At 39.6% G+C, this 27,792-nt stretch overlaps 1 protein-coding gene across 1 annotated transcript; it reads left to right on the top strand.

Annotated features, from left to right (window-relative positions):
• Positions 1-92: 92 nt before the first annotated feature.
• slc2a15a (solute carrier family 2 member 15a) lies at positions 93-27,766 on the top strand. Its single transcript, XM_069658880.1, has 12 exons — positions 93-137; positions 7,741-7,839; positions 10,335-10,495; positions 11,601-11,725; positions 13,845-13,990; positions 14,075-14,207; positions 14,574-14,761; positions 22,493-22,603; positions 23,148-23,249; positions 23,732-23,807; positions 25,832-25,959; positions 27,527-27,766. The coding sequence occupies exons 1-12, from the start codon at positions 93-95 to the stop codon at positions 27,764-27,766; spliced, it is 1,554 nt and encodes a 517-aa protein (XP_069514981.1).
• Positions 27,767-27,792: the final 26 nt, after the last annotated feature.

The following is a 27,792-nucleotide window of genomic DNA, read 5'->3' on the forward strand; positions in this document are numbered from 1 at the left end:
TACGCCTGCTACTACAGCCATGCCATCCTGTGCCGTTTAGAGAGACACCCTTCTGCTTTTTACTGTTTTTGACCCGTTGACAGATTTCTTAAATGGCTGAGGAGGTTTTAATTCCATCGACCAGGAGAAGCTCATCGGTAAGTTCAGACTGACTGTGTGAACCTCGTTAGATCCAGAGCCTCAGATGACTGATCCCCTACTGTTAGAGACATGGCTTCCAAGAGCTTAATAGCATTTACCAACTTTTAAAGTTGTTGCCCTGAACTTGGAACAAATCAGCGGCTGTGCTGGACAGGATGTTATGAGATATGTAAAGTAGGTGAAACTCAAAATGTATGGCATAAAACTACTAATTTGATTTGATTCTAAAAAAGGAATATTTTTAAAAGTCAGGTAAGATTACTGAAATTTTGAGTATGCAAAATAGATGATATAACATATGGGAATCAACATAAATTACGTAAAGCCTGATTCAGTTTGGGAACCTGTGAGACAAATATAGTGATATTACAGTTTCCCCCATTTTATATACAAAAAATGGAACTCTTGAAGCTCATGTATCCACAACATGACTCCAACTGCTAAACTCTGAGCACAATCCCATCTCACTCAAATATCATTCTAAATCTTAGTTCTGCAAATCTCTGAACATTTGTGGAGTTTTGACAAAGCTCTTTTCAGCTTGTGTTAAGAGTTTTGAGAAACTGAGCCACAGTTTTGGGAAAAACTGTAAATGTCAGAGTCAAATTTTAATAGTTTACAACTTTGAAGCACTTCATAAAGAGAAATTAAAAAGTTAAAAACTAACAATTTAACAATTCAACTCTTCTTTTATGTTGTAAAACCAAACTGGGGGTCTCAGAGGTCAGTTAATTAGTTTGATGTGTCTCAAGTTCAGGCTGCTTCACATCATTCTGGCTGAATGGCCTCATTTGAACAATGCTATAAGGCTGCAGAAAGACAACATAGAGTACTTTGAAATGTACATATCTGTGGGCTCGTGATGTTAGCTCATACATCACGGGCAAAATGAAGTGCAATGCAACATGTACATGTAATTATATCTATGGCGTTACAATGAAAGAAGTGAATGAATCTTTACATCAGTGTTTGAGTGAGCAAACTTGGCTCTAACCTGTGTGAAATGTAACCTCCACTCCATAAGTCTGCTTTTTGAGTTAGATGAAATATATATATAGTCTATTTTATTTTTCTTCTTTAGGTAAATGTCTTTCTTGCCTTATGTGATACTAGACTGCTAGACTGTCCACTGATGCATGGGAACGCTTACAGAACATTGTGTAGTGATAGAGTGGTAGTTAATGTGTAATGTTAAACAGCATGGTGAACATCTCCATGGTTACAACCTTTAAGCAGTGATGCTATCAGATGAGTAAAGACTTCAGGACTTAGCAGCATGCAGTGTTATTAGTGTAAATGAATGGCAGCATGACTGATGGACCTTTTGACCAACATATTTGATTACATTTTGCCCAGATTTCTAACTCAGACCCCACATTCCCATTGCAAAGTCTCCCCACTCTAAAAAATGACAGCATCTGTTACAACATATCTTTCCTTTGAACTGACAAAGACCTTTTGGTGAGTGAATCTCAACTGCTATCTGTAAAGAGCAAGCGGATGTAGCGAGACAGCAGAGCCTCTGCGGGAGGAGATCAGGGTGGAAGAAATAGTAAAAAAAAAAATCATGTGAGTTTTACAACAGAGATCACATTCAGTTCTTTATTTAGCCATGCTGGTGGCATGCCATTACGAATGGTAACGTCGGTGTGTTGGTCGGTTCACCACTTTGTTCCGGAACGAAATATCTTGATAACCTTCAAATGGATTGCCAGGACACGTTGTTCAGGCCCTCATGGTTTGCAGATGATGTATCCAACTGACTTTGGTGATTCCTGACCTTTCCTCTTGCACCATCATGAGGTTGACATTTTGTTTTTGGTTGAGCGTGTATCCTCTGGCCTTTGGTCGACACCATCTCTGGTCAAAATTTTTGTTGATCCAATACTTTAGTTTATCAAATACCTGTACTTACTATCCAAATGCTAGAACGCTAACACACTTAATTGTTAAACATATCCCAGAAAAACATCCCCATTTTAGCATATTCATAGAGAACATGTTAGCATGGCACCATGACCCTCTAGCTAAGAGCACTGTTCTAAAGCCGCTATGTCTCTCGATTATTAGTGTTAACAGTCACTGGTTTATTTTAACCTTCTTTAACTGTCATCTCTAGTTGTACTCTAACCAATTAGGATTTGCGCCTATACCTAACCACAGCGTTAGCATATGTATTTTGGACAAACTGATGATAATTTTAACGTTAAGCTTAGGCAACCAATATTACAGGCTGATGAACCGTCTTAACTCCCCCTGTCTTCATGCCTTAGTGCGGTTGACCAACACAAAGAACCCCAAATTGCTCTATTTTGTCAGGCAATCACTTTGCAAGGTATCTCACTGAGAGCTACTGTGAATAGCTTTGGATAACAGAGCGATGTAACTGCAGACAGATGATTGTACGTGGTTAGGGCTTCATATAAAACAGAAAACATCAGTGCAGAGTCTCACACCTGTCTCCTGCAGAACAGTCGGACAGACTTGGCACCCACATTTGCCCTGACTTTACTCTTTCAGCACTGTTACATGAAGTCTAAACTGCTTCCTCCATTTGTGCTGAGCATTGGTATTGCATGTAAATAATGAGGTGCAAAACTGTCAAGTTTGACTGTAATTTGCTTAAAATGATGTCGTCTTTTAGGTATAAGACATAATTTTGTATTCTTTAATATGTCAAATAGTTTTTAGAAAAATGTCAAATTTCTGGCATGTTGGTGTGAAAGTAGAACATGCTGCAAACAGACATTAATTAAAATGAAACGTGTAAAAGCTCTGAACTGATATATAAGTAATCTTACATGACAGTTTAGAATATAGACATTTTTATACCTAATAAAATAAGCTCATTTTAAATCAGCAACAATCAACAAATCAACTAAAAATGTACCTGAATACTTCAATTATTTAATGCATACAAGTGTGAACATTACTTAACATATATTTAGCTGATGATTTATCCAAAGTGACTGACAGTAAGTGCATTGAACCATGAGTTTTAAAGCTAAAAATTGTGAGAATCACAGAAGTAGGCATACACGTTTTTCATCCTGTATGATGAACGACATCAAGTGCTTTATTCTGGAACATAGGTTTGCCTATTTTTATGGGACGGACGAGTTTTCAGTCTGCAATGAAAGATCTGTCCTCTTATCATTGGGGATCAAGCTCCACCATTGTGGCACAAGGACAGCTAACACTTGTGATTTAGCTGGGCCCGCTAGCCGTGAGTGAGAGGGAAGCTAACTAGCAGTAGCAGTGTATAGTGAATGGCCTCGGCTGTATGGTCTGACCATGCCCTGGATGTAAGATAGGCCTGAGCTATTCCCAGCACAGTAGGCAAGTATCAGTGTCTTCGTTCTAATTCAAGCAGCCACTGGCAGCCAGTGCAGGGCCAGGGTTCACTGTAATATCTATGTTGTCATAACTTCCCATAATCAGCGAGAATACCCTCCAGCTATAAACTTAATAATTAACTTTAATAACCTTGACTTCTTGTCAATGCTTAATTTTTTTTAGCCAGTCTTCCAGTGCTCTGTATTATCTTTCTAGCCATTATTAGCAAATGTTTCAATGCAGGCAGTTTATACCATGACAAATGAAGAGTTTCTTTCTTTAGCAGATACTAGATACACGATGGGGAACAGTTTGCTGTCTGAGCTGTTCAGCTCCTGCTGAATTGGCAGCCAGCCACGACCTTTGGTTTGGCTGTGGTGAGGAATGTGAAAAATGCCAACAAGACATTTCAGACATTCACATTTAAATCTCTATTTCCTAAAAAAAGACCTCTATGTTTAAAGCAAGTAATATTATGTTATAAATGGTGAGTAAAAGGTTGAAAGAAACAGGCAACTTAATATTAGCACTGAGATATCCCATCAGAGATTTGATAATAGAAATCTGAGGGCTCAACATGCAGCAAAAAAGTGTTTGTAGCATCTGAAAGCCACCCTTGGATGTTGAAATCCTGAAGGCCTGTGTAAAAATCTTCACCATTTTCTGAAACAGAAAATCCGGCAAGCACACCAAATAATTTTGAATATGACCTATGAACTTCTCTCTTAATCTTTCCTTGTTCCCATTTTTACACTTGTTACTTCTCATGTGAACGCCTGAGTGAGAAAACCTGATAGAGTGAACTGCAAAACAACATGAATTCATATGTGCAGAAACACATGGTCACATGTACCCACTCAGGATTAGCTGCGGGGGGGCCTCATGTGTTTGCGTTTCAGTGCTGTTTAAATTTGAACTGTCCACGTGTGCTCCACATGTTGCAACATTATAGAAAATATGGGGAATGTATGTGTTTTTCAAACCCCCTTCTATGCTTTTTTTTTAGCCTTGAGACTTAGTCAAACTTGGTAACTAGCTAGTTTCAAGCAAACCCCAGCAAATCCTTGTAAAGCTTAATGCCAACAACTGGTGCCAATGTGCCAATATTACTTCAACACTCTGCTTAAATTAGCACTATGCTCTATGTTTGTCACTCACAGTTAAAAAATGTGTGATAACATTATGAGCAGAATGTATCTCTTAAATTTTGATTAGTCATCAGTATTTGGAAATCAACAAACAAATCAATAATAAGCTAATTTCTACCCTGCATATGTTGGGTTATAACAAAAAACCCATCAACTATTTCTAGCCTCATTCTAGGTGGATGGAGTGAAAATTAGTTTTTATATTATGGTTTCATTATGATGATGACAGTCGGAGAACAATTAAATTTTAAAAAGGATGGAGGATCTAAAGAATGTTTTTTTTCCCAGTTACAACTATCATGCTTTTCCCATATTACACAACACATCCTATAATTATATTTGTTGAAACTGTTTGGAAAATGTGTGCATATAAATACAATAAAAGGACAAAAATATTCCCGGGGTAGCATGCCCCCAGACCCCCCCTGGGTTTGGGCTGAGCCCCGAATATTTATAGCGTCTGGCTCCGCCCCTGCACACTGCACATGCATTAAGGGGCATATGTTAACAATTTCTACAAAATCGGTGGACGGGTCTCTTGGAAAAGGAACAGCAACTACGTCCTGCCTGACTGGATCCTATACATTTTGTGCACATATAGCTGAGTAAATAAAAGTTTATGTTTCTCCATGTGTTACTGAGTAACATATGGAGTTACTGAGTAACACATGGTGTAGGACCGAGTAGGACGTGAGTCTCCCACAGATTCCGATTACAATTATAATTCATCGGGTTCTTCGTGTTCGGCTATATTTTAGAGGGAAGACATTTACGTGAATCCCTTCCTGGCTACTGTAGCCATTGGACAAGTTATCATGGCTAATAATGACATCACCACGCGTGCTGCAGAACAACCAGAGAGGCCAAGTCCTGAGGTAAATACCACTGCTTCAGGTAACCCACTCCGACCGTTGCGCTACCTCGCTGCAGGCAGCACCACAGGCTCTTGACGCTGGAGGCCTTGAAGGTAGAATTATTGGTCTTCTTTGAGACAAGACATTGCAGAGCTTTTTAAGACCGAATTCAAAACAACTTTGGGGGAATCGCTTGTCTGCCTGCATGGGCGACCCTGTCCAGCTGGAAGTCCGTTACGTTGTGGACTTTTCTTGTTTGGAAAAGCATGAGGACCTAGAATCCAGATCGCAACAACATGAGCAATGAAGTTCCCGAGGAGACGACAGATGCCAGATTTGTCGCTTACCCACTTATGGACGGTTTTTTTTGCAGGGAAAAGACACCGAGCGCGCAGAACCACCCAGCCGAATCCGAGATTGGATTTTCGACTAAAACTCGTTTTTCGCCTGGTTGCACCACGACAGACGACAGTGATTGTGCAACGTTTTGCAGAGTGTATGAGGTTCGACAGATAGATATGGATATGGGATATGAAGAAGTTGGCGCGCTCCAGGGCTGCCTTCAACGAGGCCCGAAAACAGCTGCGTGGTGCAGATTCTGGATCAGTTACAAATGTGTCATGGACTTGAACGCTGCAGAGGATGCCAAGGCCTCCATGAAGAAGATAAACCTTGGGTGATGTTTCTGCATAAACGTTGCAATAATGTCACGCTTTAATACCTTTAGTTTACATTTAAATTGTTCTTTAGATTGGTTCGTTTATTTAAACGTGATTTTGTATTTATTCCGGTTTCAGTAAGATATATTTTCTCTTCGTGTAACTTATTTCCTCTCTTACAAGCTGGATTGGATTTTCCTTTGAGTTAAAGTATAGTTTGGCACAACTACTATGAAGCCTCTTAATTGTGTATATTTTCTATCATGTTAAACCTTTTAGTTGTGCAGATTATTATTCCGTTATATTTACATGACTAAAGCAATATGTCGTTTTCAAGTTGTGCCCATCACAGCACATGGTGAAGGTTGTGGGACTTTTCCTCTTGGTCTAGTTGCCATGGTTCCATTCATGGTCCAGGAATTCTTAGTTTCAAAAATCAAATCCAAACCTGATGAAAATAGTTTGATGGCACCTTTTGAAACCTGGTGTCTTTTACCTCAAATCAATTCAAACACTTCCAGATGATTTGCCTGAGATTGTAATCTTCTATAGGGTTCAGAAGGAGTAGCTGTTATTGTTATATCTACGTCTCTAAATTTTATATCTTTTTTTAATCCAACTGGAAGGACAACATTATTATATCGTTTACTTTGGGTGTTTTGATATAAACATTCATAAAATTGTTGTCTAAATATAATTCTAATTTCCCTCTTTCCCTCTAGACATTTTGATCAGTCTATTGGCACACCCTTAACTTATCTTGCACTCACTCAGTCTAACTGTCTACACAGGGTCCATAAATCTAAATCAATATGATCTGACATGTCCTTATGTGTGTTCTTTGAGGGTTTCTAATGGTTATTTTGCTATGTAAAAAAAGTCTCAAATGTAAATATGTATGCTCATTTTTATGTCATTGAATTATTGTCTAATAAACATATTTTGCAAAAAACAAAGGATTTGTAGAAAGAATGATAATTGTGAAGAATAATTATAAAGAATGACAATGAAGTAATGATGAGAAACTAAAGTCTGACGTTGCTACATTTGTATTACAGAACTTCACACAGTGTGATGAGACATGTATGACTAAGGAGCACTATTAGGGCATTATTAAATAGCTGCATACAAGAAATCAAATGAATATAACTTACAGATGGTTTGGATAAATTATAACAGTTTCAAAGCTTTATTGTCTGCGTCACTGCGTGGCTATGAGCACCACAGTTTATTGGAGGGTTTATTTGTGGGAGAGCACAATTTCTATCCATATATAGATATTTAAGGTTTTATTGTCCCAGATTTACTTTCTCATAGCACAAAGAGAGGGGGGGCTCTATTTCTGGCATGTTTACAATCCATGGTGAAGAAATACATTGCAAAACACGTCAGCAAGGTTAACATAATGATTAAAAATGAAAAATGTTGCTTATTTTTGTGAAAGATTAACACTAACAATGCAACCTGTGCGAGAAAATAGGTCTTCCCCATTGTGTCTGTTGTAGTTCTGACAAAGAGTCACTTTCCCGACCATCCTCTGTGTGACTCCTGTATTCAGCATTCTGCTCTTCCTAACTCATCTCTCTCTCCCTCTGTCTGCAGCAACTGACCGGCTCTTTGTTGGCGGTAGCGTTCCTTTCGTCCTTCGGGAGCTCCATGCTTTATGGCTACAATCTGGCTGTGGTCAACTCTCCCTCTGCAGTAAGACACACAGACACTCACACACGCACATGGGCACACATACACTGTGAACCAGGGTTGGATTATCAACTGCAAAGGGGCACTATACCCCAAAGGGCCCCTAAAGGCCCAAGATTCCCAACATTCCATAGTGATTTTTGGTCCATTCAGTTTATCTGTTATTATTAAGTTATCCACACAGTAGCTGGGTCCAGTGGCCACTGTCAAGCTGTTTCCCTGTCATCACCATAATCATCCAACATCAATGTTGAAAGAGTTTATTCATTTATTGGGTTTTCTTGCGACTAAGGTATGCCTTATGATATTTGACTGTAGTTTGACTGTTGGCCTTTCTGACATCTTTGTCGTCTGCATTTGTCTGCTAGTCTTGCTACTGCGGTTAGGGGATTTGATCATGGTCCAACAACTCGTGCCATCACATGGTAAACTGATTAGGAGGCTGAGGTAAAAAAGAAAAAAAGACATGGGGATTAGATTAGACAGGAAGCTGAAAATGTCAGAGGGAAGAAAGAGAGCGAGATAAAGGGAGTGTGCGGGCATTGGTCTCGTGAAACCAGTATACCTTGGCCACATGACACAAAAAAACAAGGTTTCCTCTCTTATCAGGGAGACATGTTCTCTAGTGCCTGTTGATCTTTTTCACATGAAGGACCACTATATTGGCACGAATTAGACCATGGACCAATACGCACAGTTCCAACTTTACAACTTTACTTTAGGAGGAGGAGGAGGAGGAGGAGGAGGAGGAGGAGTGGGATGATTATAATATTATCAAAAAGTCTTTCAAGGCAATAGTGTTTAGCTGATAAAGCACATGACCTCTACATTGTCTATCATGGATGCACATGTTAGAATTCCAATGCAGGCTTTATGAAAATCACAGTCAAACACATAGATGTACCTTTGTAAGTATTTTTATAGGCATCGCGATATATTAATGATTCAGTGTTATTAAAAGATATCATATTTGAAACCCTGCTGCTGACCTGTTGCACTACCATTTATAAAACACATGTCTGTCAGTATTATTGTCTTACAACTGTCCAAGATTTATGGAATAAATCATTATTTTAACATGAGGCACGCTGACATCTATAAAAAGTAAGCTGATGTAACAGTATCAATCGATTGGCCCTTGATTGGTTCTATTATAACGTTGAAATAGACGTATTACTTTCTCCTTTTGCAGCTCATCCTTCACACCTATTATTATTAAATAATTATTAATTTATGTGGGGTTCCGCAGGGCTCAATTTCAAGTCCACTTCACTTTTACTTATCATGTTTCCATTTGAAAGAATCATACAACCTGATAACGTCTATTCTTAGTTTTATACAGATGATACTGATATCTTCTTCCCAAAATGACCAAAATCAGGACTATGTTACTTGATTACAAAACCATATCCAATACATTTTAAACTTGTTTTGCATAGTTTCCTTCTGTAAAATGAGGACAGGACATAGATCCTTCTTTCTGGTCTCCTGAAAGCCGGTTGCTGCTCAGAACCTTTGTCACCTTTCAGCCTTCATCAGATCTAATGCCAGAAACCTTTCAATGTACCATCTCAAACATTTTGCATTTCATATCTCAATCTGTTCTAGAAGAAGCAATTCATGCACTAATATCATCCAGGCTAGAGTACAGTAACTACCTCAAGGTATCTTTCCGGCTACCATTTCTTGTTTAAACTCATTCAAATTGCTGCTGCCACTTAAAAACAAGACCACATCACCTCTGTCACTACATCTTTACACTGCCTCCTAGTGCATTTTAGAATGAACTTCAAAATCCTTCTAATGGTCTATAAATCTTCTCATGGTTTGCCCCCACATATATCTCAGAGGTTTTCACCCCTTACTGTAACACCAGACCCCTCAGATCCTCCCACCTTGGCTCATTTGTGTTTAACAGGCTGGGAACAAGTCCCTTTCTGCAGCGGCTCCACGGCTCTGGAGTAGCCTGTGTGAGGCCATTAGACAGGCTGACTCTGTTGATACTTTTAAGATGCATCTCAAGATGTATTTTTACTTTATTCCTTAAACCGTTTTTATTTTTATTTTATCATTTCATGTGTCATTACATCAATTTATGTGTTAACTTGTTTCTATTTCATCTTTTTTTATTTCAAAGCATCTGTTATGCATCTCTTATGCACCTGTGATGCATCTGTTATGCACCTCCATGCTATATAAGTGCAGTGAATTTACCATTTACATATGGCAACTGTTGTTCCCTTAGTCCAGTCAAAACAAGCTGTCCCTGGTCCAGTGAAAAATGTGAGTTTGGGAGTTTTTCACAAATCAACTTACTACAGAAGAGCAGAGCTCCTTAAGCCATAACCATTTCAGAAAGTTACAACAATTAGGAAATGACATAAACATGACATTTGGACTGAATTATCATTCTTACATCCTGGTTGTGTAATTGTTCTACCACCTCTTATAACATCCTGTAATCTCTACAATCTTCTTTACTGTGCTTCACCTTTCAGTACATAAAAGACTTCTACAACCAAACAGTGCTGAGGCGAAATGGAACAGGACTCACTGACGAGACCCTTACGGTCATGTACTCTCTTACCGTGTCTGTCTTTGCCATTGGAGGTTTGCTGGGCTCCCTCATCGTGGGAATGCTTGTCACCCGCTTTGGCAGGTAAGAAACGCATTTTTACGGCTTGTTATAAAATATATATATTATGCTGCTTTTGGTGAAACAAGTAATCAAGTATGTCCTACAGCTCTCAGAGCTGTATTTGAAAGTTGGCTCTGCTTTGTCCTGAAACTTTAATAACCCCTCTGGACCGACCAACCAGAAGAGTGGATGGTGGCCAGTTGGCAGTGCTAACCTGAGAGATACTCAGCAGCATCTGGTGCTGCCACCAACATTACTACCTTAACACATACCCCTACCACATGACCACACCAAGGAACGTACATTACATGAAAAACAAGGTTCAGTTCATGTTGTGTTTCATATAAAAAAGTGAATAACATTAGGTAGCACAAGACTGGAAGATAAGAGACAAACATCATACCACACACTCTTACACTGGCACAAAAGCCACTAGATCAGGGCATTCTATCAATCATGCCTTTCCCCAACCCCCACCCAATCCTTTGGTACCCTGTTGTCCTTCAAAGGGCACCCTCATCTTTTTGTCCTTGTTGGCCTTTAAAAGTATACTAGAGGAAAGTTCTTTTACATCCGTGAAAATCAGCTGATAGCTCTTAAACTCTGACATTTCATGGAACTTTAGTGGCGATTAAATGCAAATGACAAGTGTGCAATTTATAATCCTTTATACAGGCTGATTAGATTTCACACAGTGGTGTTTTATGGCTAATCATAGCTCATGACCAGCCTTGTGAGCTGTGTTGGCATTTTATGGCTTATCAGGACTTACAGGCACACATGTCTATCGTTAGGACTGTGTGTGTATATCAGGCCCATATACTGCTGTTGTCCTTACTGTTTCATTAACCTTTGGGTCATATGCTTTTATGTCTATTCATAACAAGAGCACCCACATGAGAATGCTGTTTATTGATTTCAATTCAGTATTCAACACAATCATTTCTCAGGAGCTGGTCTACAAGTCGGCCGCCTGGGCCTGAACACCTCCCTGTGTAACTGGACGAGGACGAGGAAGAACTGGATTTTTTTCAATATGCACTGTTCAAGAGAAGGAAACAATAAAGATTATTTTATTTCTTATTTAATTTCTTAATGTTGTCCCTCTGCATGTGTATACTTTCAGGAAAGGCACAGTGGTAAAAACAACAGTGCTGGTGTTCATTGGTGGTTTACTCATGGGCTTCAGCAGGATTTGCGGTTCACCTGAGATGGTTATCGTTGGCCGCTTCATCACAGGAATTCACTCAGGTAGGCCTAAAGCCACACACACACATTAGCACACAGCTCTACATCCGCTACACCTCTTTACTGCTGTGTCCAATGTACATATACGTTATATAACCAAATGTGTGCGGACACTGCTGGTGAAGTTGCTTTCTGTTTCACTATGTTGCTGGTATAACACAAAGACGGCTCCATTAATACATCCTGTTCCCAGTATGCTCTGAAAGGACTAGACTGGCCTTTACAGATCCATGACCTCAACTCCATATAACACCTTTGAGAGAAACTGGGACATCGTCTGTAAGCAAGAGTGCAATGTCCTTCAACATCTGCTGGAAAGCCTGACCCGAGAAAAATGGTCTAACACTTTGTAGGGTGTTTTGGATACAGAAAAATGTTTACTGCCAGCCATGGAACACTGCAGCTAAGAGAAACAGAGAAGTCAAGGAAGAAAAAGTGTCAGGAAAGATAAGAAAAGAAGTTGACAGTGACAGTGACAACAATCACTTGGAAGTTTAGTGCAGGCTAACAGAAGATTGAAACTAACCATCATTTTTATTTTCAAATAATCTGTAGATTATACTGTGAATAAATTACATAGTCTAAACGATGTCAGATTACAGTGAACAATGCCCTTTCCTAAAGTGAATGCCATGTCTCACAGATATAGCGTTTGCAGCAGCAAATCCTCACATTTATGGAGGTGAAATGAGCAAATATTTGGCATTTTTGTTATTTGTAACTTAATGATTTATTAAATATTAAAACTATTCACCTATTACATACACACAGTGTGTGTGTGTGTGTGTTTTTGACTTGTTTTTTTATGTACAAAAATGTAACCATCCACAATAAATGAAAGGTGTGCATAGTGCATATATTTATTATTATTGTATTATCCTTTTTTTAACCAACGCTTGTTTTACCCTGTCCATTACTTTGAGCTTTTGTAACAAGTTAATTTACCCCAATGGGGGATCAATAAAGTCTATCTTATCTTATCTTATCTTATCTTATTAATTGATTATTTAGCCATCAGAAATTAATCTTCTGATAGTCAACTAATTAACTAACTAGGTGAATCATTTGAGCATCAAAAAGGTAATGGAGTTGAAGAGAATGAATAAATCTACGTATCTTTCTGCTCGGTAGGTTGGATTAGCTGGTGCAACTTGTGCAACGGTTAGGTAGTTTCACTTTTTATAGGGTTCCATGAGCAGCTTTAAATTAAAAACTTCAATTCAAAAACATCCTCCTCCCCGATTCCTTTCAGAGCATACAAGTATTCACATGTTAAAATTGTGAGAATACTCTGCCCTGCGTGCCTCGCCCCAGGTTTAATCTCAGAATTACATCTCTCATTCTACTTGGTTTTGCAGGGCTGCATCCAACAATAACATATCGCTTTGCAGGTTTTGTTCAGGGTCCACATACTTTGTCTTTGTTGTGTCTGTGTCATGTATCTGTTTGCTCAGATCCTCTAAAATATTACTGATACCGTGGGATAATTCTTTTATAAAATCTTTATTGGGCATCTTATCAAAGTAAATAAGTGCATTGTTACATACAGTACTGTGCAAAAGATTTAGGCAGGTGTGAAAAAATGTTGTAAACTAAGAATGCTTTAAAAAATATAAATAATAACTGACACAGAAACAGCTGTGTAGGAGGCTTAAAACTGGGTGAGGAACAGCCAAACTCTGCTACCAAGGTGAGGCTGTGGAAGACTGGTTCACGTCACAGGTCATACACCACGGCGAGACTGAGCGCAGCAACAAGACACAAGGTAGTTATACTGCATCAGCAAGGTCTCTCCCAGACAAAGATTTCAAAGCAGACTGGGGTTTCAAGATGTGCTGTTCAAGCTCTTTTGAAGAAGCACAAAGAAGAAGAAGAAGAAGAAGAAGAAGAAGAAGAAGAAGAAGAAGAAGAAGAATTGATGCTGTTTTGAAGGCAAAGGGTGGTCACACCAAATATTTATTTGATTTAGATTTCACTTCTGTTCATTCACTGCATTTTGTTAATTGATGAAAATAAACTATTCACACTTCCATTTTTGAAAGCATTCTTAGTTTACAGCATTTTTTCACACCTGCCTAAAATGTTTGCACAGTACTGAAGATCTTGCTCTTCTTTACTGCAGGCATCTCTCTAAGTGTAGTACCAATGTACCTGGGAGAGATAGCACCTAAGAACCTACGAGGCTTCCTGGGTCTTGTGCCAAGTATCTTTATTGGCACCGGAGTCTTCCTCGCCCAAATCCTCGGTCTGCATGAGCTTCTGGGAAAGGTAGTGAACACTGCTTCCAAAAGTCAATAATACACCTCTTAAGTTTTGCAACCTGTAAGTATAACTGCGTCTTAACTGTTGCAGGAGGAGCACTGGCCCTTCTTTCTTTCAGTGGTGGTGATACCCACCTTCATCCAGTTGATGGCGTTGCCATGGTTCCCAGAGAGCCCCAGGTACCTGCTGATTGAGAAGCACAACGTCCACGCCACCATCACAGGTCAGTGTTCATCATCAAGGAAGAAGGGCACACTGGGTTTTACATTTTGGGCAAGAAGGTCAATGACATTAAAGTAATAACAAGACACACAGAAAAATTATGTCTTTGGGATCCCTTCATTTTTGTGCTATGGAACTTTTAGATTGTTTCTACCTTCATAGGAAGTATTGTAACTAAATAAGCAATACATCTCTGTGCATGTACTCAGGATTGGACCAAGAATTAAATCTTTTGGCACACCACAAATTAAAGGTTCTGATGACCGGTGGGCAGACTGTCTGACTGACTTGGGATGTAACCACCTTTGTTTTAGTATCTTTCTTTGATGTATTGTAACCACACCGCTTCCTGTTTCCTGTCTCTCAGCACTGAAGTACTACAGAGCCAAATGTAACATCCAGGCTGAAATCGAGGAGATGCAGGAGGAGCAGCGCTCCCTCTCGTCAGTGGAGACGCTGTCAGTATGGGGGCTGTTGATGGATGACCGAGTCCGGAGGCAGGTGCTCTGTGTGGTGGTCATCAACATCGGCATGCAGCTGTCTGGCATTGATGCGGTAAGGACTCTTTGAAAACTTGATTATGTGTTCATGCTTCATGCAATGTTTCGGGTTTAAGGTCATTGTGGCTGAAATATTTTCACACTGAGACAAATGCATGCTGTCTAAAATAGTATAAGATGCTAATGATATGTGGCACATTGTGTTCACCGGATGAATATGCTTCAAGTGTACACCTTGTTTTAGCCCTGGTTTTGTCCCCTAACTCTCTTTATCAAACTGTAGAAGAAAATATTTGGCTTTTTAGCTTCTAAATATGCCACAATGTTCCTCACCTCTGTGTTTCTGTCTGGTGTTGGTGCTGTGCAGGTAGCTCAGGTTTCTTGAGAAGAGCTGCTTGTTTGCACATGCAGTTTGCAGGAGTTAAAAATACATTGTGCTGAAAGGGGCTAAAAAAGACTCTTAAAGCGAAGAGGAGCTGCAGGGTTGGAATTTTCTCTTGGTTTGGTTGGTTTGTCACTACGAGCGACCCCATTCATGTCACAGATGATCCGTAAAAAATATTTGGCTGAACAATGTCAAGTTAAGGTCCAGGTACTGTATTTTTTCACAAGTTGACACATCTGAGTACCTCAGTTTACATCTGGCATCAGTGACCCAGAAGCAGAGAGACAAGCTTCACCCCTTAGTGTGTAGTTGGAGAGCTATGGGATGGGTTGAGTGGGTGTCATGTTCTGAGTGCCATGCAATGTATGGCTTTATTAAAGAGATCTGAGAAGTTGAAAGGTGGGATACCAAAGATTTTTGAAGCAGTGGGTGTAATGAATGACAGTTTGGTGACATAAAGAGGAAGCAGTGAAATAGAATGGATTGAATGATGCATTCGTAAAGCAGTAACAGAAGGTGGTTGCAAGAAAGAGTGCTTTGACTTTGAGAATAGCGGATAGTCTTTGCTTGAAGATCAGAGATCTAACTTACAAGGTCTCCTTTGTAAAAAAAAAAGTTATTTGATCTCAATGGGACAAGCCTACTTTATTAAAGGTTGTGGAAGCTTCTGGTGTGTGGGTGAAAAATGAAAGTGAGACTTTCAACCTTGCCAACTGTGTTGCCGATGATGAAAGGTTCAGAGACATGCAGTGTGGGATGAGTTTGCTAAATACCCGTTCATTTGTCTCATTTACATTTAGCTGATATGGCTTGTTACACCCCTTGATTAGTCATCACAAAGTTATTGCCATTAAGAAGTGCAAGTATGGCAATGTCATCAGAGTACCTCAATTAAAAGGTGATAGGCCAGTGCTTGTGCAGACATTAGTGTACAGGGGATGGTGTCTCTTGCTCGCACAACAAAAATGCAGCCAATGCCTGATAAATTGACCATGAAACATTTGTTGTCAGAAAAATTAGGCCTTTACTGGCCTTAGAATATACTGCAGGTTGGGGTTCTGGGCATCACAGAGCTGGCAGTTTGTTTCTGAGCCAAACCAGAGATATAAGTGTTTGGGACTTGGGAGGATGTCGTATGTGGACGTGATTAGACGAAGCTCAGCCTTGCTGCTGGTGAGATTTTCCACATGTCAGCCCATGTTTGTCCAGCTCCCCTGTTGCAGTTGGCTTAAGGCTGAGATCTTGTATGTCTTGTTGACCATTCTGGTTTCCTCCGAGACCATCAACCCTTTCCTCTCCTGTTTTGAGGCTTTAGCCTACATCTTAGGACCCAGCTTTCTGCAACCAACCAACTATCTCCTGGTGCTTCAGCTGATGATAGCCTGGTTGACAGCTTGTTCAGCTTACTACTTGCGTGTGGGTCAGCTGAGTCTTTCATCTCAAACACTAGCCTCATTTTCTCCTGCTGGTAGCCCAGGTTGATCTATTTCAGTGGTTGCTGGAGTGTATGTTTTCAGGGTGTTATTGGAAAGGCACAGAGAAAGACCTGACCATTTGCAGGTGTAAATTTGACGTTCGAGTCCATCCTTAGTAGGGATGTTGCAGCAATCTTAAACAGTTTAAGCAGCCACATCATGCGCTGATACAAGGTCAAATGGTAGCACCAGGACTTGAACCGAGGAGGTGGCTTTGGTCTATTTTCTTCAGGCATTCAGGGAGCTGCGTCAGTACAGTGGAGGCCATTTGTTTGTCTGAGAAACCAGCAGTGTAAACCCTCAGAAGACTTTGCACTGGCTGCCCCTCCAGCTGTGGGATCTCCTCCTCGTTGACAGGGAAGGAGATGCAGTCATGACTGGCTTCTCTTTGTATTAATAGGCTCTAAGGATTTGGCTGGTTTGATTTCCATCCTAGCCCAGATGATAAACTTTTCTTCTTTTTCAACAGCCTGTTTGTGCAAGCGACATTCTGCAGGGCTTTGGTGATGTCATCCTTGTAGCTTTTTATTGCTTGTAACCACTGACTGAGATCTCACTCCTCAGACCACTTGTCTTCCACTTATCAAGGTTATCTCAAAGGCTGCTGTAAATACGATAGGTGAGGTCAAACAACCCATGGCTGGGCCTAAGTCGAGCTGCTGCTTACCAATCATTTGTCCTTGAGTTGTGTAGCACAGTGGTTCTCAAAGTGGGGTCCCAGGCCCCCTAGCGGTCCACGAACCATAGTCTGGTGGTCTGCGAAAAAATTATAATAAATCTATAACAAAAGATAAAATTGTGCTGTATCATTAAAAACTGCAAAGTCTACAGATGAGGACCATTTGTAGCAATGAAACAAGCACATTGTGTCCATTACTTCCACCCATGTTAGCTTTGACCAATAGAAACTGACATGATTGTAACACAGCATGTCAATCTGTCAATCACTCAGGTAACAACAAACTGTTCCTGTGGCCTCTTAGCTTGGCTTATTAGCCAGCTAGCTAGCTGGCAAGCATGGAGAAATATTTGTATCAGTTCACATCATCAAGTGATGCTAAACCAAAACTAGCTAAATTGAGAAAATATATAGGTATATAGTTTGGTTTTATTGAGAACAGTGACAGGAGACCAAATACTCATGTGTCTTTAGGTGTTAGCGATTTTTTCCGACGAAAGAGTGAGGAATACACCTGCCAGAAAACACAGATGGTGAACCTTGCCACAACTCACTAAATCACAGAAGGCTTCTTATTTGGTGGTTCAACGGATTGTTAAAGCTAAGAGGCCACACACAATTGAGCTCGTACTTCCAGCGGCAGTTGAAATGTGTGACGACAGACTCAAAATTTACAATACAAATACTTCCAATGGCATCTAAGAGTGCAAATGGTAGTTAGCATATGCTTAATCAGTGTTGCAATTATGAGGGGGTCCTTGGAAAATGTTCTCCCCTGTAAGGGGTCCCTGGCCCCAAAAACTGCTAAACCCCTGGTGTAGCAGACAGAAGTTTCTGATGTAGGTAGATTCCAAGTTTTAGATGCTGGTTGGAATGTGGAAGAAGTTGAGGGCAAAGGTTATGAGGTGTTGTAAAACAGATCTGTAGGCATTTGTCAGATCCAGCCTAATATCTATTTACAGATTCTACATAGAAATGTAGAATCTGTAGGCAGGGACGTAGATCTCCAGGGAGGCAAGTGTTCTGTTTGAACCACACTGTAGTCCGAGTAATATTGACCAGTCACATATCAGCAGGCTGTGGCATATGCAGGAAAAACTGTCCGTGAGGAGAGCAAAAGCAGGAGGAATCCGTAATGACATCCCAGCTCCCATCAGCGCCATCTGACGACGATTTAGCTTCTTATTAATCTCTAAACAGACATCTGCATGTAAGTTCAGCTAACAATCTGTCCTAGATCTAAAACTGAACTTGACGCTGTGTCACGAAAGCCATTCAGCTTTCAAATTTCCCAACTATCTCGAATGCATCAGATCGATCTGTGCTCCGTTCAACAAACAAGTGTTTTAAATGTTCTTCTCCTCTTGAGCACTTACCTGACAAAGCTTGAATTTTTACTTCTTACAAATCTGCATCATGATGTTGAACTTTCGGCAAAGGTAAGACCCGTTAATAACAAGTAAATCACAAGAAAACGGTTTCTCTTTCTGTAACAATGCAACATGCAGAAAAGGAAGTCGTCACAGGAAGTCGATTATCGCTTACCGCCAGGCACGTTCAGCGGTGTCCCCAGAGGCTATATTGTCTCAGACTATAGCCGATGGGATCCGAGATTGGATCCAGCCAAACTACATGGAGATCTGATCAGTTTAGTTAGCTCTGTCTTTTCTTCATTTGCATTTTATGTCTCTCACTTCATTTCCAATGGTTCTCCGTTTGCATTTTTGCTTCCTTTGTCCACCTTGACCACTCAGCCCTGTTTTTACAGCTCCCTCATCTGATTGATCTAGCTTATTAGACAGACACTGAGATGGAAATAGGCCCAAACGATGCCTCATTGTTTTATTAGCCTCGTGTGATCCTGTGAATAATGCCAAAAGCTGATGTAATCATTTTTCTGACAATATGATTAGCCAAATTCCCCCTCTGAATTATGCCTCAGAGATTCATTAATTATTCAAATGATTACCTGGGCACCCGGGCCAGAAAGTGCACACTGTAAGCACTTGTGCTGAACTCATTAGCACGCCCATCTCCAGGCTGTATTTTGAGCTGCTAATTAGTTCTGCAGTGCTGAAACATGCACACTGAGAGCAGAGGTGAGCTTTAGGAGGATTAGGATATTGCTGGTGGTGGTGATAGTGATGAAAACAATGGTTCTAGAATAACAAGGTTACTATAATATATTAAAATATATCAATTTTTTAAGATAGACAATGAATATAATCTATGATTCAGCTGACAGTGATAAGGGTGGTGATGTTAATGACCATAATAATGAAAAAGACAGTCACAAGAGAGATGCAGAATGTAATGATGATGACTAATATGATTTTAATACATGAGAATAACAACTATGATAATTACGATAATTAGAACACTGATGATGACAGTCATGATGCTGTGGATGGATCAACATGATGATGGGCATGATGTTTGTAAGGATAATGATTATGGTGAGGATGAGACTGAAAGAATTAATAACGATGAAGGTGATTACGACAACACCATATTGTCATTTTTGGTGATGAAATAGTTCAGTAGACTGATGTAATGATGACCGCAGTAATGGTGAGGGATGTAGCAGATGCTTTAGGTGATATTCAGTGCCTGAGGTCATATTCAGTCCTAAGTGCTTGTGACAGTTGGTTAGCCCTGGCACAGTTCCTGGCACACCACAAGGCTGTGTATGTGTGTGTAACAGTTGATTCCAGCCATGTGTGTCTGTGTACTTGTACTACCTGGTCCACTAACCGTCACCGTATGCTGTCTCCAGATAATACACCTCCTGTGCTGTCCTGCTCCCCCTAAAGCCTCAAATTAAATTGAATCAAATGTGAGCAAATGTCTGCCGTCTCCCTGCGGCTCTGCTGTACCACCTGTGCATCCCCCAGTCTTAAATGACTGCCTGCCTCATTTAGATTTTTGTACTATATTTTTCTTCTTCTGGGGGCATATAGTATGTCACATTATGGGGAGAAGTGTTTTACTTGTGTTTGTCAGCCCAAATGCTCACAGATGTAAACAGCTAGCAACTGTGTGTAACTATAGCGATGTAGCATCTAGTGTGTCTCAATTATATACATTTTGTCTCCTTTTCTTGCTTTTAGCATTAGAAGATCAAGAATTAAACACATCATTAACACTAAAAATGTTTTAGTTGAATCAGATTATTGTATAGGCTAACTATGTGTTGTGTTTTTCATCACATCACATCGACCTCCTATATCAGCCAGACATGAGTTTCTCATAAGTACAGGCCACTGGCCAGACATTGAATACGGTCGACTGTTTTCTTACTGTTTCAAGTCACATCAGCCTTTAATTCTGATTAATAATTTAACTGGTTTAAGGGTTTTAGTCAGCTGTAAGTTGATATAAACTAATTTTACTGTGTCTTTCTGTTTTGGAGGGGAGGAGACCTGAGGATAATTTGGTTTATAGAAGAAACCTTGTGAACACTAACCTAAAATCAAGTTTAGCATTAACTCAGGACGTAGAATTGAGTAGCAACAGTAGGGACATCTCCCTACCATTATCCTGAAACTACTAAATTATAGCTGTGGTGGCTGTGGCTCAGTGGTAGAGTCAGTCGTCTTTCAAGTCCTTGGGCAAGATACTGAACCCCAAATTAATGTGATAACTGATTGATAATTGAGCACTTTAGGTAGCAATGGGTTAATGTGGCATGTAGTGTAAAATCAGCTTTGAATGGTTAGAAGATTAGAAAAGCGCTATATAAGTACAGTCCATTTAACCAACAATGATTTAGTCTAAATCTACAGTACTTTAAATATTGTTAAAGCAATTCTTAATGCACTGAGTTGTATAACCTCAGATTAGAAAACATGTTTGGGCCGTTATGAAAGGTTTGCGAGTTAGAATACAACTTAAAATTAATGTATTCAGTTCAGTCTGATCACACGCACTTATGAAGCAACGGTCACCAACTATTGTTATTTGTTTGGTAACTTACAATTCCCTCAGGAGGCAGGGAGAGTGAAGTGAGTGATGCAGTAAGATGTCTTTCTCATCAGATGTGAGGTTATATATAATGATGGTTATACATAACTACTAAGCCACAAAATGACCTGTTGAATAATGGCAGTTGCGAACAGTGCTACAATTTGAGCTCTCTGCAGTAGGTACCAGTTATTTTATAAACAAGGACATTTTCAACACAAGTTGGTGCAGGTCATGCAGAAATTAATATATATCCATCCCTAATATAGATTTCCTGAGGGAGGAAACATATATCATGATATGATGATTAACATATTTTACATATTTATATATCAATTGTATAATGTGAAAAATAAATATATATATATTAACCCAAGCATCTAGAAATCTATAAACTGCGATTGTTAGGATTTGAGCATGTCTCACGTTTGTATTAGCACTAACATGGTGTCGCACACATTACTGCATGCCAAATCCAGGTGAAATGTTTCTTACATGTTATTAATACGGCATATCCTACAACATAATTTTTCCACATGACCTATTTAAACCAGACAGAGGTCTTACAATAAGATAGAGAGCTACTTTGCTACAGTGGGAGGACTGGCACACCAGTCATGCCATGAATGACCGCACTGGCCTGTTCCTGAGCTGCCTTTTATTCTGTGTTCCTGTTTTGTAACAAAAACTACTTTATAGACCAGAATAAACCGGAGATTACACATATTCATTCAGTATTACATTTTCCACTTCTAATTAAAATTCCAGCTGCACTTTATCCCACAAAAAAAGTTTTGTCACAATTTCAGCATCAGTGCCAACCAGACAGATTAAAAAGTAGCAAGTGATTCTTACAAGCTGTTTAATCCGTGGCATAGTGCAACCAGCCCAAGCCTGCTGTAAAATATCTCTAGAAACCTCTGTGCTTATGTGCAAACTAAACAGGTCAGGTGTGATGTGTTTTTTTAAACAGTTTCTGCTGCAAATCAACAGGTTAGTTTTAGATGCGTTGAAAACAGTTATACATCACTTCTGAATGAGGGTAGTCTAGCCAAAGCACCACAAAGAGCAATTTTATCTGCAGTACAGTTATTATGTGGCTGTAATGATGTGATTTTGTGGGCTACATTTTAGCATTTAAGCGGCTCTCAAGAAACAACATGTATGAATCATTAGCAGGAACAAGTGGAACATGCCTACCTATAGTCTCAGGTCTGATTAGCTAGACTGAGGAAATCAATTTAAACTCACAGATCATCAAGGTCATCCCTTTTTCTTTCACAGATCTGGTTCTATACAAATGACATCTTTGAGGATGCAGGTATCCCAGAAGCAGAAATCCAGTATACAACAGCAGGAACTGGAATCATAGAGATCATCGCTGGACTCATTGGGGTAAACATTTGAAAAAGACAATGACACTGAACACTGGTTACTCTTTATTCTTGATATTTCAAAAAGGTCCTTTTGAATTGATCCAGTTTAGATTAGCTATAAAATAAGAGGACTGATAGAAATCTCATGTCTATGTTACCAAGTCATAGAGACTAGAACCAATTGGAAACAGCTACTCTGGCTTAAGCTGACCAATGGACACATTTTATCACACGTTTTTACTGCATTTACAGACAAAAATGTATGTATGACATTGTAAGAGAAATACTGGAACAACTCAATTTATTGATAAAAGGGCCCTGCATACAACTCAATGGAGAGAGCAGGCTAGCTGTTTCCCACTGCTTACAGTCTTTATGCTAAGCTAGGCTATCGACTTCCTGACTCCAGCTCTATGCTTAACACACAGACATTTGAGTGATATCCTTTTTCTTATCTATAAAGAAAGCAAATAGGTATGTTTGCCTTTGGATACATTATAGTTTACGGGGATACATGTTATTGTGCCTGAATTTGCTCATAAGCTCTGTGTCTCCTCCTTTAGTGTTTCACTATAGAGAGGTTGGGCAGGAGGCCTCTCATGATCTTTGGTTTTACCATGATGGGCATCTGCAGCGCTGGAATTACATTAACCCTGATTTTACAGGTGGGTGTGTGTTGTGTGTGTATGTGGATGAATGGCAAAATGTTTTTTTTCAAAATTGCTCTGATTTTATCAGATGTACTGCAGGAAAAAGATGAGGCAGATTGGAGAGAATCTCTACAGAGGATATACGTATGTGTTTTCTTCAGTCAATCAGTTTCCTCCTTTTCCTTCCTGACTTTCCGGAATTTACTTCCTGTTAGGAGACAAGTGGATGTTAGGAGCGAGAGGAAACAAGTATGAGGACAGACAAAGAACATATCCAAGATTTGAAACAAGGTGGGGATAAGCAGCTGATCTTTCAGTTGGCAGGATGCAGCTCCTGTTTTGCCCTGTGTACAGTAAATTACAAAGAAGGCATTGTGTAGCAGCGGGCTGAGGAGTGAAAAAGTTTTGGAAATGGATGGAGTCAAGTTTTCCCATCAGAAAAAAATCCATGTAATAAAACTAACCTCCTCATGTTGTGCTGTTTCTCCTCCCTGCAGGGTCACTTACCATTTATGCACTACGTCAGTGTGGGCTGTGTGGTCGGCATCATCGCTGGCTTCTGTATTGGTCCAGGTAAGTTCAGTACTGTATACATACTGTATACAAAAATGACATATTTTCTCACTCAGACTCCAACACACCTTTTAGTAAAACTGCGTTTATTGTTATGTACTACTACTACTACTACTACTAAAAGCAGCTTTGAGTGGTCGCAAAGACTAGAAAAGCGCTATATAAGTACAGTCCATTTGCCATTTACCATTTGCTATTGTGTCGGAGTATGGAGATACCTAAAACCTGCAGGGCAGTGGCTCTCCAGAAGGCTGGTTGGTGACAAATGCACTAGAGGGAAATGAGGACATATGTATGTTTTCAAATTTTATCTGATTAGATTGATGAAATTTGTGGTAATTACCAAAAAAACAAGGTTGCTTTATCTCTTCCTGTTGAAATCATCAAATGTCCAGGTTTTAAACAGTACAGTTACTCTGCTCTGGTAGGTTGATTTGTGTTATTAAATGGCTCCCTCTAGAGGTCACACCGTAAAAATTCTAAAGGGGCCTTTTATTTGATAGAAAGAAAGATTCGAAATGTATTACACCTCCTAAAGCATCTGTCAAATGTGTTAATAATATATGATTGATGATACAATTGATAATAGCTAGTTATTATCTACTGCAAACCGTGTTCTCCAAATAATCTCACAATGACTGATAAATATGCCTTTTTCTTTTTATATGCAATTGTGTATGTTGCAGAAATCCCCCTATAAGAGAGACAAATAGTGTGGTTTAAATTATATATATTATAATAAATTATTAGCACTATGCATTCCTTGATATATGACTCTCCCATGCACATGCAGACCTGCGCTCTCCTGATTGGCTGATTCTTTCTAGCTCTAATTAGTCGTTTCCAGGCTTTTTTGGTGTGCTTTATTATCAATGAACATGAATATTAAAACGATGAACATAAATTATAGTTGCCACACATAACTCTGTATGTTGCATGCTGGTCCACAAGTATTTGTGTGGAGACTCATCTGTACTTTAATTCGTATGAAAAAGAAATGCTGGCTTTAACTCTAAAGAATGAAAATTCTTCCTCTATCTCCACGACTCAAATTATGTCCAATCTTACATTAATAACTGTGTTTGATAAGTACTGGTGTTACTTTTCACACATTAAGATCAATTGATCGATCATAGGAAACAGGCATCTCTTTAGTGTCTCTATAGAGCGTCTGAAAGAAAACAACCTTGATGTTTTAAATGATGATGGTGCCACAGTAGTTTAATCAGGGCTGAGGCTGTCAGATACTGAGTCCACCACACACTTCTAGTGGGTATTAAGTGATTATTATAAGGGTTCATTTTTGTATGAGCCTATACATTGTATTTCAGAAAATCCTTCTCTTCACCCCTTTAAGCTGCCTGCATATGATTAGAATTTTTCTCCTAACATAAAGGAATAGTTTGAGTTTTTTGAAGTGGGGTTGTATGAGGTACTTATCAATAGTGAGTGGTCTACTTACAGTAGATGACTATCAGTATGACCCCTGTTTCTTTATACAACCCCACCTCAAAAAATCATTGAACCTAACTATGCCTTTAAGTAAGGTACAACCCGAACATAGTGCAACACACACTTGCAGAGGCAAAGTCCGAGCAGGGTGTCACATACAGCTGATATCTCATTCATTACACTTTTGTGGCAGCCAAGGTTGAGGTTGAAATAATTTGAGCAAACTGCTTTTTCCATATAAAGATGTCCATTTGTCTTTTTATTACATCACACCTACACACACACACTTTGGGTTTGAAAGGTATGAAGATGTGGATGTAAGATAAGACTCTATCAAGTTGCATTGTGGAAACGTTTTGGAGCTTCTGTTATACATGGGACTAATAGTCAGGGTTTCTCAGCCTTTGCTGAAAAGATTTTGACGTGTTTTTTTTCTCTACAGCAACCTAACCTATTAGAAGTGCAACACTGAATTGCAGAGCTACTTCTCTCAATGAAGTCGGGCCAACAACCTTAAACAGAAGTTTGTGATTTGTATTGTTTTTATATCTTTTGCTTCTCTCCTGTTCCAGCTGGGGTTCCCTTCTTGATCACAGCAGAGCTGTTTAAACAGTCCCACCGCCCAGCGGCCTACATCGTAGGAGGATCACTAAACTGGCTGTCCAACTTCACTGTGGGCTTCGTCTTCCCCTTCTTACAGGTGAAAGTTAAACGCTAGAGAATGCTACACGCTGTGCGACTCGCTGCAAGCTTTTCTCAGTAATCACAAATTAATTGTGATTACAGCTAGCCGATCTGATGACTGACCTCCCACTTGGTTTTGTTCTAATCCTCATTATTTCTCATTCAATTGGTGACTGTTACATTTTGGGACCTGTAATGTTCCCATAAAGTTACTAACAAATCCCTCCTTCAGTGATTTGTGAATGCTTGCAAAGCAGCTTGAAAGATCAAATGATGGTTTATAATCTCTTTCATGAGTCACATTTTTTGAGTCCAGTACTGAATCAAGCCTGCTTCCATAACAGTCTCACAATTGTTGCATATAGAGTCCCACTGAGGTAACAGACCTCAGATTTTCAGTCACAAAACTGCACAAGATATAGTGCTGCAAGAGTCAGAGTTACTTAGAGAGTAGACAGACTACATTTAGAGACATATAAGGTTCTATTAGCTGCTTTTACTCCATTTTCTTCTAGTCTACGATCAGAGGCCTTTGACACTCACTTAGTATTAAGATCCTTGAATTTTAAATAAATAAATGCGTCAAAATTGTGTGAGATGAAAGCCAGCGTCTCACTAGCTGTGAGTTTTACCTCTTCCTGCGGTAAGAGAGGAGAATGTGACATGTAACACAGGTCCCTGGCATGATTATCAGGGACCTGACAGTTATTTGGTATATCTCTTAAACAATATGCCGCCAGATGCTTACTTTTTTAGTATTCATTATATTCACATGAAAGCCATTTTCCTCTGACATCACACTCAAGATGGGAAGCTTAAATGTTATTATAATCTCACTATACACTATACACACACAATATATGCTGGTCACACACCTACTTATATCACAAGTCCAAACATAAGCTCATTGTGCAACAGTCATAATCCTCCGTCTGAAACAAAGCACTGTACACTCATTTGGATTAAGCATTAAGCTTGAATGGAAACAAATTGCAGTGACGATGCTTTGTATTCTAGTTATTTAACTTCCTCTAGGAATTGTTACAGCCCTTATTGGGGTCAGTCACAGATCAAGTGGAGCATTCACTGACGATGTGATAATGCTGCTTTCACATCATGTTAGATGGAGGGTTAAGATGAAAAAGATTTCCATGTTCATGATCTGCAAGCATTTACAGAAGAAGACACAAGGGGGTTATAGAGTTTGTCAAATGAGGGTTATAAATACAGTCAAATAACAACATAGCACATACTGTATCTATTATTATTTGTTCAATATTGTGACTCTTGTGAAGTCTCAGTTTCCCAATAATGATTACAACTTGTTGATTGTTTGTAACCTGGTGCAGCATCATGTCCGCTCTCCTTTATACACATGTATTCCTGATCTTGCCCTTCAGCTTTGGTCTCTGTTTTAAGTCCCCTCTGCTTTTATGGGGGAAAAAATTAAACCTTTTACTCTTTGGATTGACAGTGGTATCATGACTATCAACTCCCACCCGCTCACTGTCAGTCTAATGTTTCTATCCTCTTCTCTCAATCCCTCCATGAACCTCCATCCACCTGCCACATCCAACCAACAGATGACAGTGGGGTCTTACTGCTACTTGGTGTTTTCCTCCATTTGTTTCACTGTGGCCATCTATGTCTACTTTGGGATCCCAGAGACAAAAAACAAGACCTTCATGGAAATCAGCCGGATGTTCTCAAAGAAGGAAGCAGTTCTAGAGTCCCAGGGCCTAATGCACGTGGACCAGCTGAAGCTGAAGAAGATGAACGGCTACGGTGGCGTGGAGTTTGACAGCTCCTCTTCTGTACCTTAACTGAGCGTCATGTTTTCACTGAGACT

Source organism: Semicossyphus pulcher, unplaced genomic scaffold (genome assembly GCF_022749685.1).
Source record: "Semicossyphus pulcher isolate SPU_LCO1_2020_fin unplaced genomic scaffold, fSemPul1.0.p SCAF_12, whole genome shotgun sequence".
NCBI classification, from domain to species: Eukaryota; Metazoa; Chordata; class Actinopteri; order Labriformes; family Labridae; genus Semicossyphus; species Semicossyphus pulcher.